The 23,387-nt window shown below is 41.4% G+C and overlaps 1 protein-coding gene across 2 annotated transcripts in view; it reads right to left on the minus strand.

The window, feature by feature from the left end:
- Window positions 1–23,387, minus strand: part of Sec24a (SEC24 homolog A, COPII component) — a 65,228-nt gene that overhangs the window by 24,916 nt on the left and 16,925 nt on the right. Inside the window, exons 3-11 of one of the 2 annotated variants that reach the window (XM_076578313.1) lie at window positions 16,797–16,946; window positions 14,124–14,201; window positions 13,428–13,588; window positions 12,859–13,031; window positions 11,110–11,212; window positions 8,562–8,688; window positions 5,795–5,904; window positions 3,638–3,750; window positions 1,124–1,242 (exon numbers count right to left, since the gene is read on the minus strand). In XM_076578313.1, coding sequence (XP_076434428.1) covers window positions 1,124–1,242; window positions 3,638–3,750; window positions 5,795–5,904; window positions 8,562–8,688; window positions 11,110–11,212; window positions 12,859–13,031; window positions 13,428–13,588; window positions 14,124–14,201; window positions 16,797–16,946 — 1,134 coding nt within the window. The remainder of the gene's footprint in view (window positions 1–1,123; window positions 1,243–3,637; window positions 3,751–5,794; window positions 5,905–8,561; window positions 8,689–11,109; window positions 11,213–12,858; window positions 13,032–13,427; window positions 13,589–14,123; window positions 14,202–16,796; window positions 16,947–23,387) is intronic. The other variant, XM_076578314.1, reaches the window with a different exon arrangement.

The raw sequence follows: 23,387 nt of genomic DNA on the forward strand, positions 1-23,387 counted from the left end.
TCTTGAGAAAATTTTCCCCAAATTTTTAATTCTTATCCTTTTTTTTTTAAAGATAATGCTTCTCGAAACTTACAATGTAGACCAGGCTAGCATGGAACTCAGTGGTCCATCTGCCTCTGCCTCTGGGTGCTGGAATTACAGGTGTGCTCCACTATACATAGCCTTTTTAAAAAAATATATTTTTAACTCAAGTTTACTTCTTCTTCTTTTTTTTTTTTTTTAAAGATTTATTTATTACATATACAGTGTTCTGTCTGCACATATCCCTGCAAGCCAGAAGAGGGCACCAGATCTCATTACAGATGGTTGTGAGCCATCATGTGGTTGCTGGGAATTGAACTCAGGACCTTTCGAAGAGCAAGCAGCTCTTAACCTCTGAGCCATCTCTCCAGCCCTCAAGTTTACTTCTTTCCAGTTTTTTTCCTTTTTGTTTGGTTGTTGTTTTTGAGACAGGGTCTCACTATTTATCCTTGGTTGCCCTGGCACTCAGAATGTAGACTAGGTTGACCCTAGACTGTAGTAATTCTCCTGTCTCCTTCTTCCAAGTGCTGGGACTACAAGCATGTGCTACCACATCTGGCTTACTTTAATTTTTTTTAAACAGCATAGTCTCTTTTGTGTGTCTAGTTTTCCCTCACTTGAATAGCCTTGGAATCATAAATTAACTGTTCCCCTAGGGTCTGTTTTTGAGCTTCAATATCTAGTTTTCTTCCCAGTTTTGATTGGTTGTCTGTGTGGCACAGGGAGGCGCTCTCCCCCACAGCTCCACCCATGCCCTCAGGCACTTTTTTTCACGGCTCCCTCTCTCAGGTTCTAACATAAACTTGTCTTGCTCAGAAATCATTTCTTTCCCATAACCCTTTTGCTCTCTGATAAAATAAGAGATTGGACTTAAAGATTCTGAAAACCCCATCAATCTAGTATTTTTCTACATAAGTGTTCCCCTCAGCCTGGCATGGTGGCACACAAGTTTAAGGCCAGCCTGAGTTATTCAGTGGGTTTGAGCTCCGAAAAACCAAGTTTTTCCTCCATTATACTAGAGTCACACCACACATTCCTGAGTCACCAAACACTCAGGAAAATTCTCCAGGCAGCTCAGTGAGTTTAAGTGTATAACACATACCGTCAATATCTGAAACTATTAGCATCTGAGGCTGGGAGAGACCCTCCTGAAGACTGTAGAAATGGATAGTGCTATCAAATGTTATGAAGCCGATTTTTGTCCTAGTGTTGCCAGGAAGCCTAGAAATAAATTCACAAGGAAGTTTTAATCAGTGTTCACAGACACACACACACACACAAACACACACACATATTCTTTCTCTCTCTCTGCTAAGTGTCATATGTAAGCATCCAATATAATAGTATTGAAAGTGGCCCAGCATAAACAGCCAATGTTTACCTGCCATGAAAACATTCTCAGCAGTTTACAATCAACTGCTTCTATATAAAGTTATCATTTCTTAGCATATGTGAGCTTTTTAAAAACCTGAAAAATATGTACAAAACTGGGCCTGATTTCAAGTTATTTTCAAAAGAATAAATACTTCAGGGGTTGGGATTTAGCTCAGTGGTGGAGAATGTGGCAGATGGGTGTAAGGTCCTTGGTTCAGTCTCCAGCATCACAGGAAAAAGAATGCTTTAAAAAATTATGATATAGCATTTTAAAATGCATTGTAGGAGCTGGAGAGATGGCTCAGTGGTTAAGAGCACCAACTACTCTTGCAGAGGAATCAGTTCAATTCCCAGCATCCACATGGCAACTCATAGCTGTCTGTAACTCCAGTACTGGAGGATTGAATCTTCTCTTCTGACCTCCTCTGGCACCAGGCACACATATGGTGCACATAAATACATGCAGGCAAAACACTCATCCACACATAAAAAAACAAATCTTAAAAAAAAGAAACTAAAATGCAATGTAAATTTAGCTATTGCATCTATTTAAATCAATTACATAAAACTTTTATATTATTTAATGCCTTTAAGAACAAAGAGGAGCAAAAGTATCTGTTTTAAAGGACCCAATATATGGAACAAAATTTCTTGGTGGCAAAGGAACTAGCTTCCAGCCTTTTCCATGTTTGGGTGACTTAATGGACCCTTTCAGCCACACACAATTCCCATATACAGCCTAGAACATGAGATACAAATACAGACAAGAACAAGAATGCCTTTTTGGCCAATGTGAAGGAGTTACTCAGTCTGTGATGAAATCTGACCTATGCATTTTTTATATTAAAAGTTCACACTAAAAAGTTCTATCATGTGTATATAACATTAAAAACATAGCTCTTTTTTTTAGCCTGGCATGGTGGTGCATGCTTTTAATTCTAGCAGTTGGGAGGCAGAGGCAGGCAGATCTCTGTGGGGTGAAGGCCAGTCTGGTCTACAGAGTGCGTTCCAGGACAGCCAGGACTGTTAAACAGAGAAACCCTGTCTAGAAGCCCCTCTCGCACTGAAAGTCAATGAAATGATTCCTAATGATACTTTGGCTAGACTCATAGATGGTGCCTGCCCAACTGTCATCAGAGAGACTTCACCTAGCAAGTTTTTTTCCCACTGATGGAAACAGATGGAGAGACCCACAGCCAAACATTAGGCAGAGCTCAGGGAATCCTATGGAAGAGGAGGAGGAAGGATTATAGGAGCCAGAGGGGTCAAGAACACCACAAGAAAACCACACAATCAACTAACCTGGGCTCATAGGGACTCACAGAGCCTGAACCGACAACCAGGGAGCCTGCATGGGACTGACATAGGCCTTCTGCATGTGTGTTACAGTTGTGTACCTTGGTCTTTTTCTGGGACTCCTAACACTGGGAGCAGGGCTGTCTCTGACTTCGTTGAGTGCTTTTGGGACCCTTCCCTTCTACCCGGTTGCCTTGTTCAGCTTTAATAGAAGAGGAGGTGCCTAGTCTCACTGCAACTTGATAGGTCATGGCTGGTTCATATGCATAGGGGGTGGGGGTTGCCCTTTTCTGAAGAGAAATGGAGGAGGAATGGATGGGAGGGGAAAACTGTGGGGTCTAGATATGAAAACAAACAAACAAAACATATATAAACAAAAAAAATTAACTAAAAATCATACCATGATTAGGCACAGTGGCTCATGTCTGTAAGGCCAGCACTCAAGAGGCTGAGGCAGAAAGATTGGTGAAAATGTGAGGCCAGCCTGAGCTATACAGTGAGTTTGAGGCCTGTCTTGACTACAGAGTAAGAGCTCCTCCTTAAAGAGCCTTGAGGTATTTGAAGGTAAAATGACAGAAAAGGTGTGTGAAAGAGGATTACATGAAGCAGAAAGAGCAGCATGTTGAAGGTGACGTGGGGAGGGGGGTCCTCAGATTCCTCTTCCCATTTACTCTAAGCAAGGCCTAAGCTAACCCATTTAAGCGGTCCTTTAGAACATAATTATGTACCTTTAAAACAAACCAACTGAGCCGGGCAGATCTCTGTGAGTTCGAGGCCAGCCTAGGCTACAGAGTGAGTTCCAGGAAAGGTGCAAAGCTACACAGAGAAACCCTGTCTTGAAAAATCAAACCAAAACAAAACAAAAACACCACCACCAACAAAAAAAACCTAACTGTTCATTTTGAAGACATCATCCATTTCAAATTAGCTGAATTAAGACACTTACAGATCCAGATTGTCTAACAAACTCTGGCAAACAGAATTCAAGTATCCAGTTTCTATTGCGTTGTGAGATACGTCAAACACAAAGAGGTACACTGGAGGTTGTGGTGGTCGTAACTAGAGGAAAAAGAATTCAATTAAATATATCCAACAGCATTACATTTGAACTCATGTGCTGGGGTCACACACAGCAAAACTACAACATCGACACTATTAAGGGCTAAGTGGAGGCAGCGCTGAACTTCTTCCTTGTTTACGGATTCCTCTCTCCATTTACTCTAAGCAAGGCCTAAGCTAACACATTTAAGTGGTCCTTTAGAACGTAATTATGTACCTCTGAAAAATACTGATTGTTCATTTTGAAGATACTACCCATTTCAAATGTAAGGGAGGAGAAGTGTGTCTTCACAGTTCAGAAGAGATCTCTTCAGGCAGGAAAGAGCACACGCCATCACAAGGCTCTGGCAACATTGGCAATGCTCTGATCATTGTGTGTGTGTGTGTGTGTGTGTGTGTGTGCACGTGCGTGCGTAGGGTGTTTTGCCTACATGTATGTGCACCATGTGCATACACCCTGAAGTCAGAAGGGAATGTGGATTCCCGGGAACTGGAGTTACAGATGGGTATCACCTCTCATGTAGGTTCTGAGAACCGAATCGGAGTCCTCTGGAAGTTTACCAGTGCTTTTAACTCCTGAGACATCTTTGCAACACCTAATGTTAGGATACTGATCGAGACAGTGCTAACAAAGGCGGTTTACTTCACAGTTATTTGTTAACTCATACATTTATGTTTGATTGACTTGTCTATTGAACATATTTATCATTCTCTTTTTTGTTTTTGTTTTTGAAAGGATTTCTCTGTGTAGTTTTGGAGCCTATCCTGGATCTCACTGTGCAGACCGGGCTGGCCTCGAACTCACAGAGATCCGCCTCCCTCTACTGCCTAAGTGCTGGGATTAAAGGAGTGCACCACACCTGGCTGGAAGAGCAGATGCTTGGGCTCTTTGACAGAGAAAGTGCAGAGGCAGGTGGATCGCTATGAGTTCAAGGCCAGTCTGGTCTCAAGTGTTACAGGACAGTCAGGGCTACATAATTAAGATCCTGGTTCAAATAAAAAAGAGCAAAAGTCATTATGAATGGCACCTGAGGAGTGACATTAGCGGCTGCTGTCTGGCTTAGAGGATCTCACACGCATGCGTGCACACTAATAAGTTAGTAGTCAAGGCTGGAGTTACATGCTAGTGTCATTTTCACAGTCCTTTCTTAGATGAAATCAAGCCTTAGTGAAAGAGACCTAAACTAAGAGGCCTGGGCCTTTTATTTATTTACTTTATTTTATGTCTATGTATGAATGCCAGCATGTACATATGTGTGCTAATTACATGCAGTGCACACAGAGACCAGAAGAGGGCTTCAAATCCCCTGAAACCAGAGTTACAACTTGGGTCCTGTATAAGAGCAGTCAGAGTTCTTACCTCTAAACCGTATCTCCAGCCCCTGGGGTTTTGGTTTGTTTGTTTTGAGATGATTTTATATAGCCCCCAGTGGCCTAACTCACATATAATGCAGGCTTGAGCTCCTAATCCTCCTGCCTCTATCTCTTAAGTGCTTGGATTACACTGCATTATTTGTAAAACACCGAAGTCTGATTTGACTGAAATATGAACTATGAATATGATCCCAATATTATATTGCAATTTGCTTGACACAGACAAGACACTGAAGTGGAACATCACACATCTTTACTCTCCGAATATCTGAATCTAACTCTGTGTGTGTGTGTGTGTGTGTGTGTGTGTGTGTGCATGCACACATGTGGGTTCTGGGGAGGGACACAGATCACCAGGCTCGCACAGCAAGCCCTTGGCCTTGTTGAACAGATACTTTCTCAGCTAAGAACAGAACTCTGGTAATGGCTATTACGTTGTTGGACTTCAAATTCAGGATCATGGCTGGGGGGATGGCTCACAACCATAGTCACACACTTGGAAGTCTAAAGTAGGTGAATTATGGGAACTTGGAAGCTAGCCTCAGCTAACTAGCAAATTCCAGGCCAACCATGGCTACATAGCAAGATCCTGTTTTACAACAAAACAACAACAACAACAAGAAACCATACCCTCCTCCTCCTCAAAAAAGCAAAGAAAAAGAAATCTTACCATGTATTCTGAAGGAGCCATGAACTCAATAGTAGCATTCTGAACCTCAGGTCTTCTGTGAGGTTCTCCATAAACTCTGGTTAAAGGGTTGTACATGAATTCTTCAGGAACTATGCAACACAAACAATATAGTGATAAAAGAATTAATTCAATACCTTACATTTGGATATTTTTCTTAATTTAGGGTGTTATAATTAACTTGTTCCAAGATAAAAAAAATAATGTAACAAATTGACTTTTAAAAAGGGATCCAGCTGGGCGTTGGTGGCACATGCCTTTAATCCCAGCACTCGGGAGGCAGAGCCAGGCAGATCTCTGTGAGTTCGAGGCCAGCCTGGGCTACCAAGTGAGCTTCAGGAAAGGTGCAAAGCTACACAGAGAAACCCTGTCTCGAAAAACCAAAAAAAAAAAAAGGGATCCATTCGCTGGGTGGTGGTGACGGACATGTTTAATCCCAGCACTCTGGAGGCAGAGGCAGGCAGATCTCTGTGAATTCGAGGCCAGCCTGGTCTACAGAGTGAATTCTAGGACAGCCAAGGCCACACAGAGAAACCCTGCCACCCCCCCCAAAAAAAAATTGATTTTAATTTAGCCTGGGTGAGATGCTGTATGTCTATAATCCCAGCATGTGAGAAACTGAGGCCAAGATGATCATCACCAAGTTAGGTGTCAGCCTAGGCTATATAGCAAATAAATACCAAGCCAACATGGGGTATAATGTGAATCCCTGCCTCAAAAATCAAAGGGCCAGCAAGATGGCTCAGCTGGTCAGGGTACTTGCAGCCAAGTCAACAACCTGAGTCTGATCCCTGAAACCCGCATTGTGGATGGAGAGAACTGATTCCAGCCAAGTTGTCCTCTTATCTCCATGTGCATATTGTGGCTTGTGCCCCCCACTCCCCAACCCCCAACACAAAGTAAATAAATGTAATGGGGAAAAAAAAAGGAAATAAATCACAACCACCACCAACAACAACCTAAAATCTTTATGTACTCAAAGGATAAACTACAGTTTATTAAATAGCTCAATGGCATATGAAGGAGGTTACAACTTTTATCACAACATCAGTTGTGTATTACTGAACATACACTCAAGGTGTTAAAGGTAAAGCCCAGTGGTGGTGGCCCACGCCTTTAATCCCAGCACTTGGAAGGCAGAGGCAGGTGGATCTCTCTAAGTTTGAGGGCAGCCTGGTCTACAGAGTGAGTTCCAGGATAGCCAGGGACACACAAGAGAAATTCTATCTCAAAACAACAACAACAACAACAACAACAAAAAGATTAGGTGAACTAAACACTATTTTTTTTCCTGAAGTTTTATAAAGTAGAGAATACACTTGGTTTTGTTTTGTAGCCCAGGCCAGCCTTAGCCTCTGCAAGGGCTCAGATTACAGGTGTGTGACACCACTCAGCTGTAGTCTCAACTCTTGATTAAAAATCTTCCAAAAAGCTATTTTTTTCCCTTCTCTCGGAGTCAAGGGCTCACATAGTCTGCCCAGGGTGGCTCTGGACTCTTCTGTATAGTCCAGGGATGACCTCCTGCCTCTGCCTCCCAAGTGCTAAAAATTCCAACACAATGCTGTTGGTTATATGATATTCTTCAAATATAAATTATAAAGTAGTTACTGAGATAGCACACTTCTTCAGTTACTGATCACACTGCATTCAACTAACCTAGTACTGCCCCACCCTGTTCAAAAGCAGTGAGGAAATGAGACAGCTGGCATTCTATGGACTTATTTTCTTTTACCCTAGGGGGAAAATTACACGAATTAATTTCAAAATAAATTATTTTTGGCTGGCAATATTGCTTAGCTGGCAGAGTGCTTGCCTAACATGAAAGAATCCCTGGGTTCAATCTCCAGCACTACATAACCCGGGTATGGTAGCATATACCTATAATTCCAGCACTGGGGTTACAAACAAACCTTAAACAATACCATGAACCATTCCACTTACATGCTCAATATACTTGTAAAATATTGTCTCAAAATGATCATCTCATTTCTGCCTAAAAGTATTGACTTATTTTTAAGTCTAAAGGCATAAAAAAGTCAACAGCAGCTCTCTGAACTAAAAGACTATCTATATCAAGTAAGTCAAAAGCTGTTTTTCTTCTGAGATAGGCTTTCACCATTACTACCATCCTGCTCAGACTCCCCAGTGGTCAGAATTAGAGCCCTGTGCCGGCTCCATGTCTCTCTATGTAGACCAGGCTGGTCTCTCAAGACAGGGTCTCGTTCTCTATGTACAACAGGCTGGTCTCTCAAGACAGGGTCTCTCTCTCTATGTACACCAGGCTGGTCTCTCAAGACAGGGTCTCTTTCTCTCTCTATGTAGACCAGGCTGGTCTCTCAAGACAGGGTCTCTCTCTCTATGTAGACCAGGCTGGTCTCTCAAGACAGGGTCTCTCTCTCTATGTACACCAGGCTGGTCTCTCAAGACAGGGTCTCTTTCTCTCTCTATGTAGACCAGGCTGGTCTCTCAAGACAGGGTCTCTTTCTCTCTCTATGTAGACCAGGCTGGTCTCTCAAGACAGGGTCTCTTTCTCTATGTACACCAGGCTGGTCTCTCAAGACAGGGTCTCTTTCTCTATGTACACCAGGCTGGTCTCTCAAGACAGGGTCTCTTTCTCTATGTACACCAGGCTGGTCTTTCACTTAGAGATCTACTTGCTTCTACCTTATGAGTGCTGAGATTAAAGAGGTGAACACCACCACCACCTGACATAAATGTCTCTTTAAGACAATGTTTCAAAAGCGCATACCATCATTAACTCGATAACATAAGTTACATTTCCACCTTCTTTGATCAAGAAAGTTGACAAAAGGGTTGATGTAAGTCCTGCATGAACGGCATCTCACAATTGTACTGGAGGTGACCACAGGCAATTGCTAGGGAAAAAAAAAAAATCAGAGCAAAGTTGTTAAAGGCAATGATTGTTAAGTTGACCAAGCAGACATTAATCTATCCCTTCTAAATAACTAGCAAGACATTTTAACTTTCGAGGGAAACCTAGGGCAAAAAGTGTGGGCACAGGCTCACACCTGGGGCCTGGGTGTAGGGAAGAGGAAATGGGCAGCAGCAAGTCTGAGGCCAGCCTGGGCAGCAGAGCAAGAGCTAATCTCAGAACACCACATGGGGGTGGCATCCACAATAAAATGTATCACTTAGAAAAGTACTCATCTTTTCATGAAGCATTCACACTGCAGACCAAGGCAGTACCCTATACAATGTGTTTTCAGGGACAAGCGACAAAGGAAATAGGAACAACATTCCCTGTTGATTAGACAGGTCTCACCATGTTGCCCAGACTAGTTTCAAACTCCTGGTCTCAAGAAATCCTTCTGTCTCAGCTCTCAGAGGAGAAAGTACATTCTAAAATAAAGAGGAATGAAACTGCTATATAGTCTTGATTTTATATTATTTTATTATATTAAGAGGCCTTAATTTTCCACAACTATTAAAAGCTAAACAGTATTCAAAGTTTATCATCTATACTAAGAGTTACGGGACAGGTGGCCAGCTGAGTGGGTAAAGGCACTTTGCAGCGCAGGCTGACAGCCTGAGTTTGATCCCCAGAGCCCACGTCAACAACTGGATGGTGTGGCAAGCATCTGTAATCCCAACAAATCTATGCGGGGTGGGAGGTGGAGACAGGAGAACCACCCAGAAATCCTTAGGCCAGCTAGCCCAGAGAGTTCACAGCACAGCAGAAGAAACAAAACAGATTGTCTCAGTAAGGTTGGGAGGTGAGAACTGACTCTCAAAAATGGTTTTCTTTTTTTTTTTTTTTTTTTTCTTTTTGGTTTTTCGAGACAGGGTTTCTCTGTGTAGTTTTGCGCCTTTCCTGGAGCTCACTTGGTAGCCCAGGCTGGCCTCGAACTCACAGAGATCCGCCTGGCTCTGCCTCCCGAGTGCTGGGATTAAAGGCGTGCGCCACCAACGCCCGGCTCAAAAATGGTTTTCTGATCTCCACCTGCAAGCATTCAAACTCACGTATCTACATCATACATACACAACAATAACAAAAAATAAAACTTCTTAGACTTCATATAAAACGAAACAACTAAAAACCTCAACTCAGTAAGGGAAGCTGAGCCTTGTGGCTCATACCTGTAATCCTAGCATTCAGAGGCTAAGACAGGAGGATTCTTATCAGTTCAAGGCCAGTGTGAGCTACGTAAACAAGCACAAGGCCAGCCAGGGCTATTACTTAGCAAAACAGCGTCTTTAGACAAACAAACAAAAATCAATAAGGGGTTTGCATCGTCTAACTCTGTGCGGCACCTGTCTAGCATTCACTGAGGCCTTCATCATCACCCCCAGTACAACCAAAATCAATCACCCAATCAAACAATAAAATCCTAACAACCACATGCTGATTCTCAGGAGCTTGTGAACACGTTTGGCTCCAGAGAATTAGGACAAAAGTGAGCTAAAGGTTTTTAGATTTTGAACAACTTCTATTTTATTTTATTTATGCACAGGCAGCAACTTCTTAGCGCAATTGACTTCACTCCAAGAGCAGCAGAGGGGGAAGCTAGGGTAAACGACTTTAATGGTAATTTATAACTTAGTTAAATAGAAAAGTTCAGGGGGGCTGGAGAGATGGCTCAGAGGTTAAGAGCACCGAATGCTCTTCCAGAGGTCCCAAGTTCAATTCCCAGCAACCACATGGGGGCTCACAACCATCTGTAATGAGATCTAGCACCCTCTTCTGTATACATAATAAATAAATAAATCTTTAAAAAAAAAAAAAAAAAAAAAAGAAAAGTTCAGGGTTTTTGTTTGTATTTTAAAGAAGTGTCTCAGGGGCTGGAGAGATGGCTCAGCAGTTAAGAGCACTGACTACTCTTCCAGAGGACCCAGGTTCAATTCCTAGCACCCACATGGCAGCTCACAGTTGTCTGTTACTCCAAGATCTGACACCCTCACATACACATACATGCAGGCGAAACATCAATGCACATTTATTTTAAAAAAAAAAGTGTCTCAATATGTAGCCCAGGCTTGCCTTAAACTCAAAATCCTCCTGACTCAGTTCCCTGAGTGTTGGAATCGCAAGTGCACAGCACCAAGCCTGGGCCCATCTTTTGGTTGTTGTTATGCCCATCTATACAGCATCCCATGGGTTTTTCAATACTTCCCTTACCTTGTTCTTAAATTGTAATAAAATTGTTGGTTGAATTAGAAATTAAAGAAGAAAATAACTGTCACGTATCAGACTTTATATTCATTCTTACACTGTCGGAGAAATACTTCACCACTTAGGCAATTTCCCCAAGGCATTTACTTTCTCTAAAGAAGCATACCACTAGGTCTTTGAAAGGGTGGAGCAGCAGACCCAAAGGAAGCTTGGCTTTATTCAGTAAGGCCTGCGTCTGAGGGATGTTAGTCAGCGTGCATCGAAATAACCTGTTGGGGAAGAAAATATACATGTCAATTGCTGCTATCATTATTTTAGGACAAAAAAAAGTGCATATCTTCATCTTAGATCAGATTACAAATGAACCATAGATTTAAAATTTTATACTGTTAAAATATTTAAATTGCCACGTGTGCCACATGAAACCATGAACTCAGCACCTAGGAAGCTGAGGCACTAGGATTACTTGTTTGAAGCCAGTGTGGGTCACAGTGAGACCATGTCTCAAGAAACTAAAACAAGGTGGCGCACGCCTTTAATCCCAGCACTCGGGAGGCAGAGCCAGGCGGATCTCTGTGAGTTCGAGGCCAGCCTGGGCTACCAAGTGAGCTCCAGGAAAGGCGCAAAGCTACACGGAGAAACCCTGTCTCGAAAAACCAAAAAAAAAAAAAAAAAAAAGAAACTAAAACAAGAAATTAAGTCAAAGACCTACTACTCATAAAGAATAGTCTCATCTGGCTTCTGTGTAAAACAGTCTGGACTAACAATTATTACTTCGAAATTAGTAGGTAGTGACTCAAATCCTCAAACAAAAACTTTATTTTTTAATTAATTCATTACTTAATGAATTTATTATTTTGTAGATGGGTTTTGGTATGCCACCTAAGCTGGTCTTGAACTCCTAGGCTCAAGTGATCCTCCTATGTCACCAGACCAAAGAGCTAGGACTACATGTACACACTGGTATACCAGGTCAGAGTTCACTGAAGAGTGGTTTTACTAAAGTTTTTAAAAATATTATGTCAAAATAACAAATTGTGCAATTTACGAGTCTTTACTACATACATTAATATGATTTAGGGACTAAAGAGGTGAGCATAATGTCTTTGAATCTGGAAGATTAAGTCAAGGAGAATAAAGTTTGAGGCCAGGCTGGGTGTGGTGGTGGTGGACGCCTTTAATCCTAGCACTCTGAGGCAGAAGCAGGCAGATCCCTTAAGTTTGAGATCAGCTTGGTCTATATAGTTAGTTTCAGGACAGCAAATGGCTATGTACAGAGATCCTGTCTCAAATCAAACAAACAAAAAAATAATCCCTGAACTTTGAAATATAGCTACACTAATGATCATGAATCTAATAATCTTATTAGAGCTAATAAAAGGAATAATCAATTCAAGGGACATAAATCTTTTCCCTAGCCGCCGCCACCACCACCACCACCATCACCCCACACACCCTTTTTTTAAGTTCCAGGACAATTTTACTAGAGTTTTAAAGGAAACACCAGGCCAGGCAAGCTGCAACTCTTATAAGGTGCCATGCTGTTTAAGCTGACTTAGAGATCAGACTCATGGTAGACAATGAATCCCATGGCTGGGAGGAGGCTTCAGAGAAACAGTAAGGAAGCCCAAAGTGTTAGGGAAAGCATGCTAAGAACAGGGGTGACAGAGGAGGAGTCACCACACTATTCAGGGTAATTCAGAAAATGAGCAGACTTAGGAAGCAGGATGGCCGCAATCTGTAGGAGACTGACAACTACATTTCTTTATTTAGAACATGCAAATCTCAGGTAAGCTTTAACAGTCCTATCTTAAGATACAGTCTACCTGTAACAGCTTATTCATAACACCTAACAAGCACACCAGAAAACTTGAGAACATGGTCACTGTCATAAGAAATGCTACTGAAGCCTTACTCTGGGTTACAGTTGAGTTTCTGGATGTCTTCATGCAAATTTGGAACCGGAGGCTGCAAAGGTGTCGAGGGAAGCATGTTCCTTTCTTGAAGAAGATTGACAACTCTTAGACCCTCTGGATGTAGACTTAATCCACTCATGCTCGCAGTTAAATGATTAGCACCTAAGGGAGTCTACAAACAGTTTCACAGTGAGTAAACTTTGTAGGTGGATAGACAGGGATAGCTTAGAAGAGCATCATCTAGACTCCTGGCCATGTTGAGGGTCTAGAGAAATAAGCAAGTACAAGAGCCTTCTAAAGGGGGCTAGAAAGATGGCTCAGAGGTTGGGAGCACTGGCTGCTCTTCCAGAGGTCCTGAGTTAAATTCCCAGCAACCACATGGTGGCTCACAACCATCTGTAATGAGATCTGGTGCCCTCTCTATCATGCAGGCAGAACACTGGATACATAATAAATAAATAAAACCTTTAAAAAAAAGTTTTATGAAATATTCATTTTTAGTCTAAATGGCTATAAAACATTCAATGTACCTTTTTAAAGGTTAAAAAAATATTAAAAGAAAGTTTACCTGAGCAAAGGCCTGGGGGCCACTTGGGTAATTCAGGGAGGAGGGTGGCATTCCAGCTGCACTAGGTGGCGCTGTGTTTTGGTAGCCAGGTGGTAGGGAGGGGTATGCATATCCCACACTTCGGCTCATTTTGGGGTTCTGATTAGTAAGCTGTGGTGTTGCTAGAAACAAGGTAACTTTTAAGTTCTATTTTATGTTCCTGAATACTTAAAACACCTAAATGATCCATTAAATTATGAAAATTATAACATCAATTTTTTGAATTACAGTTTCATTTATTGGCTTAAAGAGAACCAATCATAAGTAACAAGTAATAGCAAGATCAAAAATCTAGTTAATATAGACTACAGCCATAAACACACAGAAATAAGTTTAGCATAGTTAATTTACATCCATATCATATAATAAATTTCATATTCAGACTAAATTTCATTAAAAAAACTCTAATGAATACATCCTAAATGCAATTTAGGGACTTAGGTACACGGATATAAACACGTATAATTGATTAAAACACGGCACATAAAGCCCAAAGCTCCAATTCTAACAGGATGAAGAAACTTGTAAGCCTGGAAGTAAAAAAATATCAACAGTGGGTGCACATACACAACCAACTTTTTTCTCTTAGTTCCATACAATGAACACATATTACTTCTATAATCAGAGAAAAAAGAAAAACATTCATAAGCATCTCACCCAAGAAGCCACCTCTTTCAATTTCATCGTAAGGACTATGAGCCACCATAGATCCATTATTGGCATGTGATGGAACACCTGAAAAGCAAATTCATCAACAAGACTTAAATAAGTCTTCAAGAAATGAACTAATACCTAAAAATTTAGAAAACCCTTAATAAACTAATTAAGTCACAGCCTATCAAACATGTCAAAATGTTGCCAGGCATTGTGGCACATGCCTTTAATCCTAGCACTGGGAAGGTAGAAGCAGGCAGACCTCTTTGAGTTTGAGGCCAGCCTGGTTTACATGGTGAATTCCATGCCAAGGCTACATCGCAAACCCCTATCTCAACAACAAAACCACCACAAAAAACAAAAATCTGGTAGGTTCCGAGAACCTACTCAGGTAGCTCACAAACATCTGTAACTCCAACTCCACAGGGATCTGGTTCTTGTGTCTGAGGGTACCGCACACATGTGCACACACCCATACACAGATACATACTGAGAAATAATAACCTTTTTTGTTTGTTTGTTTTTCGAGACAGGGTTTCAAAAGATTTATAACAATAAATCTTTAAAGGCATCTGCCATCAAGCCTGTGGATGAACTGAGTTGATGGTCAGGAAGGTGTAAAGGAATGGATCCATATGCTGGAAGGAGTAAACCAACGTGTCTATAAATTGTACTCTGATGCTTGCATGTGTGCATGTACACACACACACACACACACACACACACACACACACACACAAATGTAGCAAAAATATATTTTAAAATTTAAAATATAGCCAGGCATAGTGGTGCATGCCCTTAATCCCAGCACTCGAAAGACAGAGGCAGGTGGATCTCTGTGAGTTCGAGGCCAGCCTGGTTACAAAGTGAGTTCCAGGATAGTCAGGGCACTGTTATACAGAGAAACCCTGTCTTGAAAAATAAATGAATGAATGAATGAATAAAGTTGAACACATCTAATCCCAACCCTTAGGAGGAGACAGGAGGATCAAGGGTTTAAGGTTGCCGAGTAGCAGTGGGACACACTTTGGATCCCAGCACTTGGGAGGCAGAGGCAGGTGGATCTCTGTGAGTTCGAGGCCAGCCTGTTTACAAAATGAGTTCCAGGACAGCCAGAGTTGTTACACAGAGAAACCCTGTCTTAAAAAAAAAAAAAAAAAAAAAAAAGGAGAGAGAGACAGAGAGAGACTGACAGACAGACCTAAGCAAACAAAACTCCCAAACAAGCAAATGCTGACAAGGATGTGGGAAAGCAGAACTCTTCCATACCATTACTGGGGATGTAAAACAGTGTAGCCATTGCAGAAAAGTATCCAAGTGCTTCAAAAACTAAAATTAGTATATCAAAGAGATGCCTGCATTCCCATTTATTGAACACTCCACAACAATAGCCAAGACATGGAACAAACTTAATTGTCCAGAAGTGAACAAATGGATGAAGAAACTGAGGTGTATCTACACAATGAAATATTAGTCATAAAAAGGAAGAAAGAGCCAGGCGGTGGCAGCGCACGCCTTTAATCCCAGCACTCGGGAGGCAGAGCCAGGCAGATCTCTGTGAGTTTGAGGCCAGCTTGGTCTACAAAGCGAGAACCTTGTCTCGAGAAAAAAAAAAAAAAGGAAGAAAGAGAGAATACCATGTTAAATGAAATAGGCCAGGCACAGAACGACAACTACTGTACATTCTCATTCATATAGAGAGTTGATCTCAAAGAATGAGGAGAACTGTAACCACATTACAGGAGGAAAGAAGAAGTTGGTTAACGGGTACAGAATAGTGTCAGGACGATTCCTAGAGTTCTTTTTGTTGTTGTTTGTTTGTTTGCTTTTTCAAGAAGGGTCTCTCTGTGTAGCTCTGGCTGTCCTGGAACTCATTCTGTAGACCAGGCTGGCCTCGAACTCACAGAGATCCACCTGCCTCTGCCTCCTAAGTGCTGGGACTAAAGGTGTGCACCACCACTGCCCAGCCAATTTCTAGAGTTCTATAGAGCACAATGGTGACTAAGTTAAAAATAATTTACTATGTTTCAAAAATATCTAGAGGGTTTTTGTTTATTTTGAGACAAGATCTCACTATACAGCTCAAGCTGGCTTCAAATTCAAGATCCTCCTGCTTCAGCTACCAATGCTGACAGGCACGCACTACCATGTTTGGCTTAGAAGAGATGATTATGTGTTCACCAATTACGGAATGACAAATACTTGAGATAGCAGATATCCTAATTATTCTGACTAGACGGATCATCACATATTATACATTTATCAAACCATCACACTCCACCCTCTAAATATATACCTTAAGTAGTAATTTTTAAAAAGCTCAAATGTGAAAATAAAAATTTAGATACTGGCAGGAGAAAGGACAGGAATATATCTTAGTGACTGAATGACTGCACAGCACACATAAGCCTCCAAATTAGACTCCTAGGTGCTGGGATTATAGGTGTGTGCTACCAAATACACAAATGTTTCGAGTAACTTAGATGCAGCTTTATGGAAAAGAAATATCAGTCTTGGAATCTTTTGTTTTCCTGGAGATTGAGAAAGAATCCTACAATATTCTATTTTAATGTATTCCAGAAACAGGCTTCTGAAGGACAGGATGTATCTATCCACATTCTCCTTTCAGTCCTGAGCTGAGACTCTGGGCAGTACCTCTGCCTTCTATTTACTCACCTTCTTGGGTGACAGTTGAATTAAATGGTGGGACTGCAGCCCTCGGAAGTGTTTTCTGGGGAGGTGGGCCTCCAGCTGGAGGGGGCCCGGGAGGAGCTCCTGGCTGAAAAGTGGTAGGCAGAGGTGGATTCTGTAAGGGAAGTGCAGAACCTATGGAAACATGGGTTTTTCACGTCATGTATGAACTCAGGACAAAGGTCTCAAACAATCTTTACTAAAACCAAACAGACATCTAAACTGAAATTTTAATAGAAATCAATAAAAAATCCATTAATAGAAACACACTAACTTCCAAATTTGTAATTCTATGTGTAGTCTATATTTTCTAACTCTGTCTTACCATGCTTCTTATCTGTCAGTTCTTAACGCAATATAAATAAACCAGCAGCCTATAATCTCAGCACTCAAGAAGCTGAGACAGGTCAGCAAGCTGGAAGTCAGTCCAAGCTGGGCTGCAAGGAAGACCTCGTCCCCACAGAAAGTACATACATACATTAGTCCAAATCACTCCTAGGGTAAATAAAATATTCTGATTATCTTTTTCACTAACTGATCATAAAAACCTTAAGAAGCCATATGAAATATCCCAAGAATAAATTAAAATGAATAAAATTTGATAATTTTTTTTTTGTGGGGGCAGTGGTTCGAGGCAGGGTTTCTCTGCGTAGCCTTGTCTGTCCTGGAATCTCTGCCTCCATGCCCAGCAGCAATTTTTTTTAATACAGGGTCTCACTATATAATACAGGGTGGCCTCAAACACGATTTAAACCTCTTGCCTCAGCTTCTCATATACTGGGATTACCAGGGTGTGTGAACATGTCTGGCACATTTTATTCCTTTTGTTTGCTTGCTAAAAATAGAGCATTGGACTAATTCTCCAATTTTTATTTTGTTTTGTCTGTTTTTATTATGGTATAACTTGTTAAACATAAAATTATGGAGCATTACTGCCTTGGTGGCTCCCTAATGTTATTCCTTCTCATTTTCCTTAATAAATCCACATTCATTCTGCTTAAAAATGAGATTATGGCCAGGCATAGTGGTACATGCCTTTAATCCCAGTAGGCAGGCAGAAGCAGGCTGATCCCTTTGAGTTCAAGGCCAGCCTGGTCTGCAGAGTGAGTTCTACAACAGCCAGGCCTACACAAAGAAACTCTGTCTCAAAAAAACAAACAAACATAGCCGGGCGGTGGTGGCGCACGCCTTTAATCCCAGCACTCGGGAGGCAGAGCCAGGCGGATCTCCTTGAGTTCGAGGCCAGCCTGGTCTCCAAAGTGAGTTCCAGGAAAGGCGCAAAGCTACACAGAGAAACCCTGTCTCGAAAAACCAAAAAAAAAAAAAAAAAAAAAAAAAAAAAAAAAAAACAAACAAACAAACAAACAAACAAACAAACAAAACAAAAACCAAAAAAAGAGATATTATGCCGGAAAGTGGTGGCGCACAACTTTAATCCCAGCATTTGAGAGGCAAAGCAGTGGATCTCTGAGTTCGAGGCCAGCCTGGTCTACAGAGTGAGTTCCAGGACAGCCAGGGCTGTTACTACAAGTTGTCTTCTACCCTCTTCTGCACCCTGGCACTCATACATACACTCACACATTAATCACATAAAGAGGATCTTGCAGATGATCCGGTTTTGATTCCCAGAACCTACACTGGGTCTATAACTCCTGTTCCAGGGAAGCCGATGCCCTCTTCCAACCTCTGTCATGGCACGAGGCATGCATGTAGTGCACTTACACAGATGCAGGTAGCTGGGTGCAGTGGTGCACATCTTTAACCCCAGCATTCGGGAGGCAGAGGCAGGTGGATCTCTTGTGAGTTTGAGTCCAGCCAGGGCTACAGAGCAAGATCCAGGACAGCAAAGGCTGTTAACACAGAGGAACTTTGTCTCGAAAAACAAAACACAAACAAACACAGACGCAGGAAAAACACTCTTGCACAAAAATGTAAATTTTGAAAGATTAGAATTTATGTGACTGTGTGTGTTTGTGTGCTTGAGTATATGTATGTTCACCATATGCATTCAGTGCTGCTGGAGGCCAGAAGAGAACATTAGGTCCCCTGAAGCTAGAGTTACAGGCAGTATGCAGTGCTACGTGGAAAATCAGAGTCCCCTCTCCAGCCCTTTGGTCGGTCCGTCCGTCCATCCGTCCGTCCATCCACTCTGTCTGTCTGTCTGTCTGTCTGTCTATCTATCTCGATCTATCTACTCTGTCTATCTATCTACCTACCTACCTACCTATTTGAGACGGGGCCTCATATAGCACAGATGAGCCTCCAAGTCATTATGTGGCTGAAGATGACCTTGAACTCTGATCCTCCTGCCTCTACCTCCTGAGTACATGATGCCATGCCTGATTTATGAGGTTCTAGGGAACTGGAGTTACAAACTCAGAGCTTCAGCTGGGCAAACACTACCACCAGGGCTCTCCTCTCAGCCCTTCTCCAGTTTGTGAGACAGAGTCACATTATATAGCCTTGAACTCATGATGCTCCTACCTCAGCCTGGGATCAGCGCTGGATTTTTTTTTGTAAGATTTATTGACTTTTATTTTATGTGTATGGGTGTTTTGCCTGTATGTGTGTCTGTGAACACATACCCACAGAGATCAGAAAAGGACATCAAATCTCCTGAAGCTAGAATGATTCTTGTGAGCTAACTAAAGTAGGTACTGTGAGTCAAACCTAGTTCCTCTGCAAGAGTAGTCAGTGCTCTTAACCACTGAGTCATCTCTCCAGCTCTTCGTGTGCTGGGATTATAGGCATGTATCCTTACACCTGGTTCCAAGACTTAAAAAAAGAAAACAAAACAAAAAAAGAAACTCACTGTTTTTATACTTGTTAGTGACGCAGTTAATACATTTTACCTATAGTAAACATGCATTTTATAAAACCAAAGGAACAAAGGTAGCCAAATATGAAAAATTTTAAAAAGCCATCTTCTACTATAAATTCTCCAGGGCCAAATAGAAAAACTTTTGTTATTAATAAACCTTATTGATCTTAGCAAAAATTAATCAGTGTTCACTGGGAAAGTAAAGATAAAGATTGCTGTTATGTGACTCCCTTATCAAGAAAGCACCCACTCATCTATGACCATATGCACAATTTAAAAGAACAAAGGGCAAGGTGCACTCCCAACTCAGCATTAATAAGAATCTACAACACCAAAAGATGTCTAACCACAAAGCTGCAATGACTTAATGTTTAACAAAACATAAGTTAGCTTACATGTGTTTTTCATGTCTTTTAGAACATTTTTGAATTGAGAATATGCTATATTTCATAAAAGTTTTTTTTTTTTTTTTTTTTTTTTTTAAGTATTTCAAGATAGGGTTTCTCTATGCAGCCTTGGATGTCTTGGAATTCATTCTATAGACCACAGTGGTCTTGAACTCAGACCTCCCAAGTGAACTTTAATCCCAAGGATTAAAGGTGTGTGCCTCCATGCCAGGCCATAAAAAAGGTAGGAAAAAAACAGAAAGCTGAATGTGAGAACTAGAAAGAGGTATAACTTAGATTAGTTTCTTCTTTCTCTTTCTTTCTTTCTTTCTTTCTTTCTTTCTTTCTTTCTTTCTTTCTTTCTTTCTTTCTTTCTTTCTCTTTCTTTCCTTCCTTCCTTCCTTCCTTCCTTCCTTCCTCCCTTTCTCTCTCTTTCTTATTTTAAAAAAAATTTTTTTTTAAGATTTATTTATTTATTATGTATACAGTGTTTTACATGCCAGAACAGGGCACCAAATCTCACAGATGGTTGTGAACCACCATGTGGTTGCTGGGAATTGAACTCAGGACCTCTGGAAAAGCAGCTGGTGCTCTTAACCTCTGAGCTATCTCTCCAGCCCTCTTTCTTTCTTACAACTTAGATTAGTTTTTCTTTCTTTCTTTCTTTCTTTCTTTCTTTCTCTCTCTCTCTCTCTCTCTCTCTCTCTCTCTCTCTCTCTCTCTCTCTCTCTCCCTCCCTCCCTCCCTCCCTTCCTTCCTTCCTTCCTTCAAGGTCCTATATCAAAGAAGGATTAGGTTTTTTTTTTAAAAAATTATTACTTATTTAATTTTATTTTATGTGCATTGGTCTTTTGCCTGCATGCATGTCTATGCGAGGGTGTCAGATCTTGGAGTTATAGACAGTTGTGAGCTGCCATGTTGGTGCTGGAATTGAACCCAGGTCCTCAGGAAGATCATCCATCTTTCCAGCCCATTTTTAATTTTTAATGAGTTATTTCCTGTGTATGTCACACATGGTGGTCAGAGGACAACTTGTAGAAGTCAGTTCTATCTTTCTCTCAAGTGAGCAGTGCACTGGGAACAGAAGAAACTTAAATCACCAGCGTTGGTAGATGGTGCTTCTTAACCTACTGAGTCATCTCATCCCTGTAGCCGTGTGCCTGTGTGTACGTACATACATACATACATCCACATATATCATTTTTGTTGTTTTTGTTTTTTGAGACAAGATCTTATTCTGTACCCTAGGTTGGCTTTAAACTCATGGTGATCTGGCTTACTTCCAAGTTACCAGTATTACAGGTTTGATCTGCCAAGCCCAGCTTGACACTGTAGTTTTTGGTTTTAGACTATCAAGCACAAGCTGAGAAAACAGATATTAAAACTAAGATTGTTTAGAGAGCCATACATTTATTTTACTTTCATTTCAATAGTTTATACAGTCTTCCCACATTCTCATTCTCTCTATCTCTTTAAAGATACAACCTTCGCAGGCTGGCCTTGGACTGTGATTTTCCTGCTTCAGCCTACCAAGTGCTGGGATTATAGGCCTATGCTACTGTACTCCCGGCCCCTTGCTTTTTATGTGGGAATGTTCAAAGTTGAAGTCCTTATTTATGGTTTTCTTGGTTAAGGCCAAGGAAATTAGAGGTTATTGATCAAGTACCCTTTTCACCAACGTTGTGCTTACACTCACTCACTCACTCACTCACTCACTCACTCACTCACTCACTCACTCATTCATTCATTCATTCATTTAGAGACAGGGTCTCACTTTGTAGCCCTGACTGGCCTGGAACTCATTATATAGATCAGGCTAGGCTTCAACAACTCATAGAGATCCAACTGCCTTTTCCTCCTGAGTGCTGTGGTTGATTGGTTTTTTGAGATGTTGCCCGGGAAGGCTCCCAAAATTCTAGACTTAAGTAATCTTCCTGCCTAAGCCTTTTGAGCAACTGGGAAGATAGATGAAACAGTTTCTCATTTTCTCTTAGACCTATTTTTATTATTATTTGTGTTTGTGTATGTATACATGTGTGTGCAGGTGCCCAGTGCCTAACGAGGGCATTGGATCCCTCCGAGCTGTTGTTACAGGTGTTTCCAGGTTGCTTGGCTTATTACATAAGTACTGAGATCTAAGCCTGTCCTCAAGATGGCACAGCAAGAACTCTAACAGCTGAGCTGTCTTTCCAGTCTCGAGAATAGTCTTTATATAATGTTTCCCCAAACTATTTTATTGTGCACTGAGCAAATTATTCAAGCTTCATATTTCTTAGCTGTCAAAGAGATTACTATAAAAACTTTTTTTTTTTTTTTTTGAGACACGGTCTATAGAGGTCTGGCTGGCTGAAATTCATGATTCTCCTGTCTCAGCTCCCCAAAAGAGAACCTACAGATATGCACCATCATATCCAACTCTGCTCTTAAGTGAGGACTCAGTAAGACAATGTATATATTAGTTTAGTAGGAAACAGGTGCCACATTGGGGGGCCTGGCTAATGTGGCCTTCTTGTTTTTTTGTGTAGTTTTTTGAAGGTTTTTTTTTTTTTTAATGCATGTGTGTGTCTCTGTGTGGGTTTGTGCACATGTGATGCTTGTGGAGTCCAGAAGAGGGCGTCAGATCCTCTGAAGCAGCCCTACATGGTGCTGGGAACTGATCTCAGGTCGTCTAAGAGCAATATGCACTTTCTTTTTTGTTTTTTGAGACAGGGTTTCTCTGTGTAACAGTACTGGCTGTCCCAGAACTTACTCTGTGGACCAGGCTGGCCTCAGACTCACAGAGATCCACCTGCCCCTGCCAGAGTGCTGGCATTAAAAGGTGTGCACCACCATGCAGAGCCTCAATATGCACTCTCAATCACTGTGCGGCCCAGACAAGCCTTGATTTCCCATGTGCTGGGATTACAGCCATGTGCTATCATACCCAGCACATTTTATTATTATTGTGTGCATGTGTGTGAATAACGTGAGGGGGCACGAGGCATAAATGCCATAACTGCGTGGAGGTCAGAAGACAGCTTTCTGGAGTTAGCTCTCTTTCCACCATTGCATGTTCTAGCGACTGAACTCAGAGCATTAAGCTTTCAGAAGCACTCTGGCCCACTGGGCCATCTTGTCAGCCTGCGAGCTTCACGTTTACTCCTAGCACACACTCTGAGGAAATGGACCAGCACAAACTTCCAAATGAAACGGCTAACATCAACAGCCATCTTCTTTTATGTATATTCCCTTAACTATATACAAATACTTTCCATCAAGCATGTAGCTTGTTAGCTGCTGAAAGTGATCTTATGGGGTGGAACAGGCAGGACTCAAGACAGATTGCAGGTCCCAGCGCTTGCTAAGCACACATCTGCAATTTAACCACAT

Source organism: Peromyscus maniculatus, chromosome 8 (genome assembly GCF_049852395.1).
Source record: "Peromyscus maniculatus bairdii isolate BWxNUB_F1_BW_parent chromosome 8, HU_Pman_BW_mat_3.1, whole genome shotgun sequence".
In the NCBI taxonomy this organism is placed as follows: domain Eukaryota; kingdom Metazoa; phylum Chordata; class Mammalia; order Rodentia; family Cricetidae; genus Peromyscus; species Peromyscus maniculatus.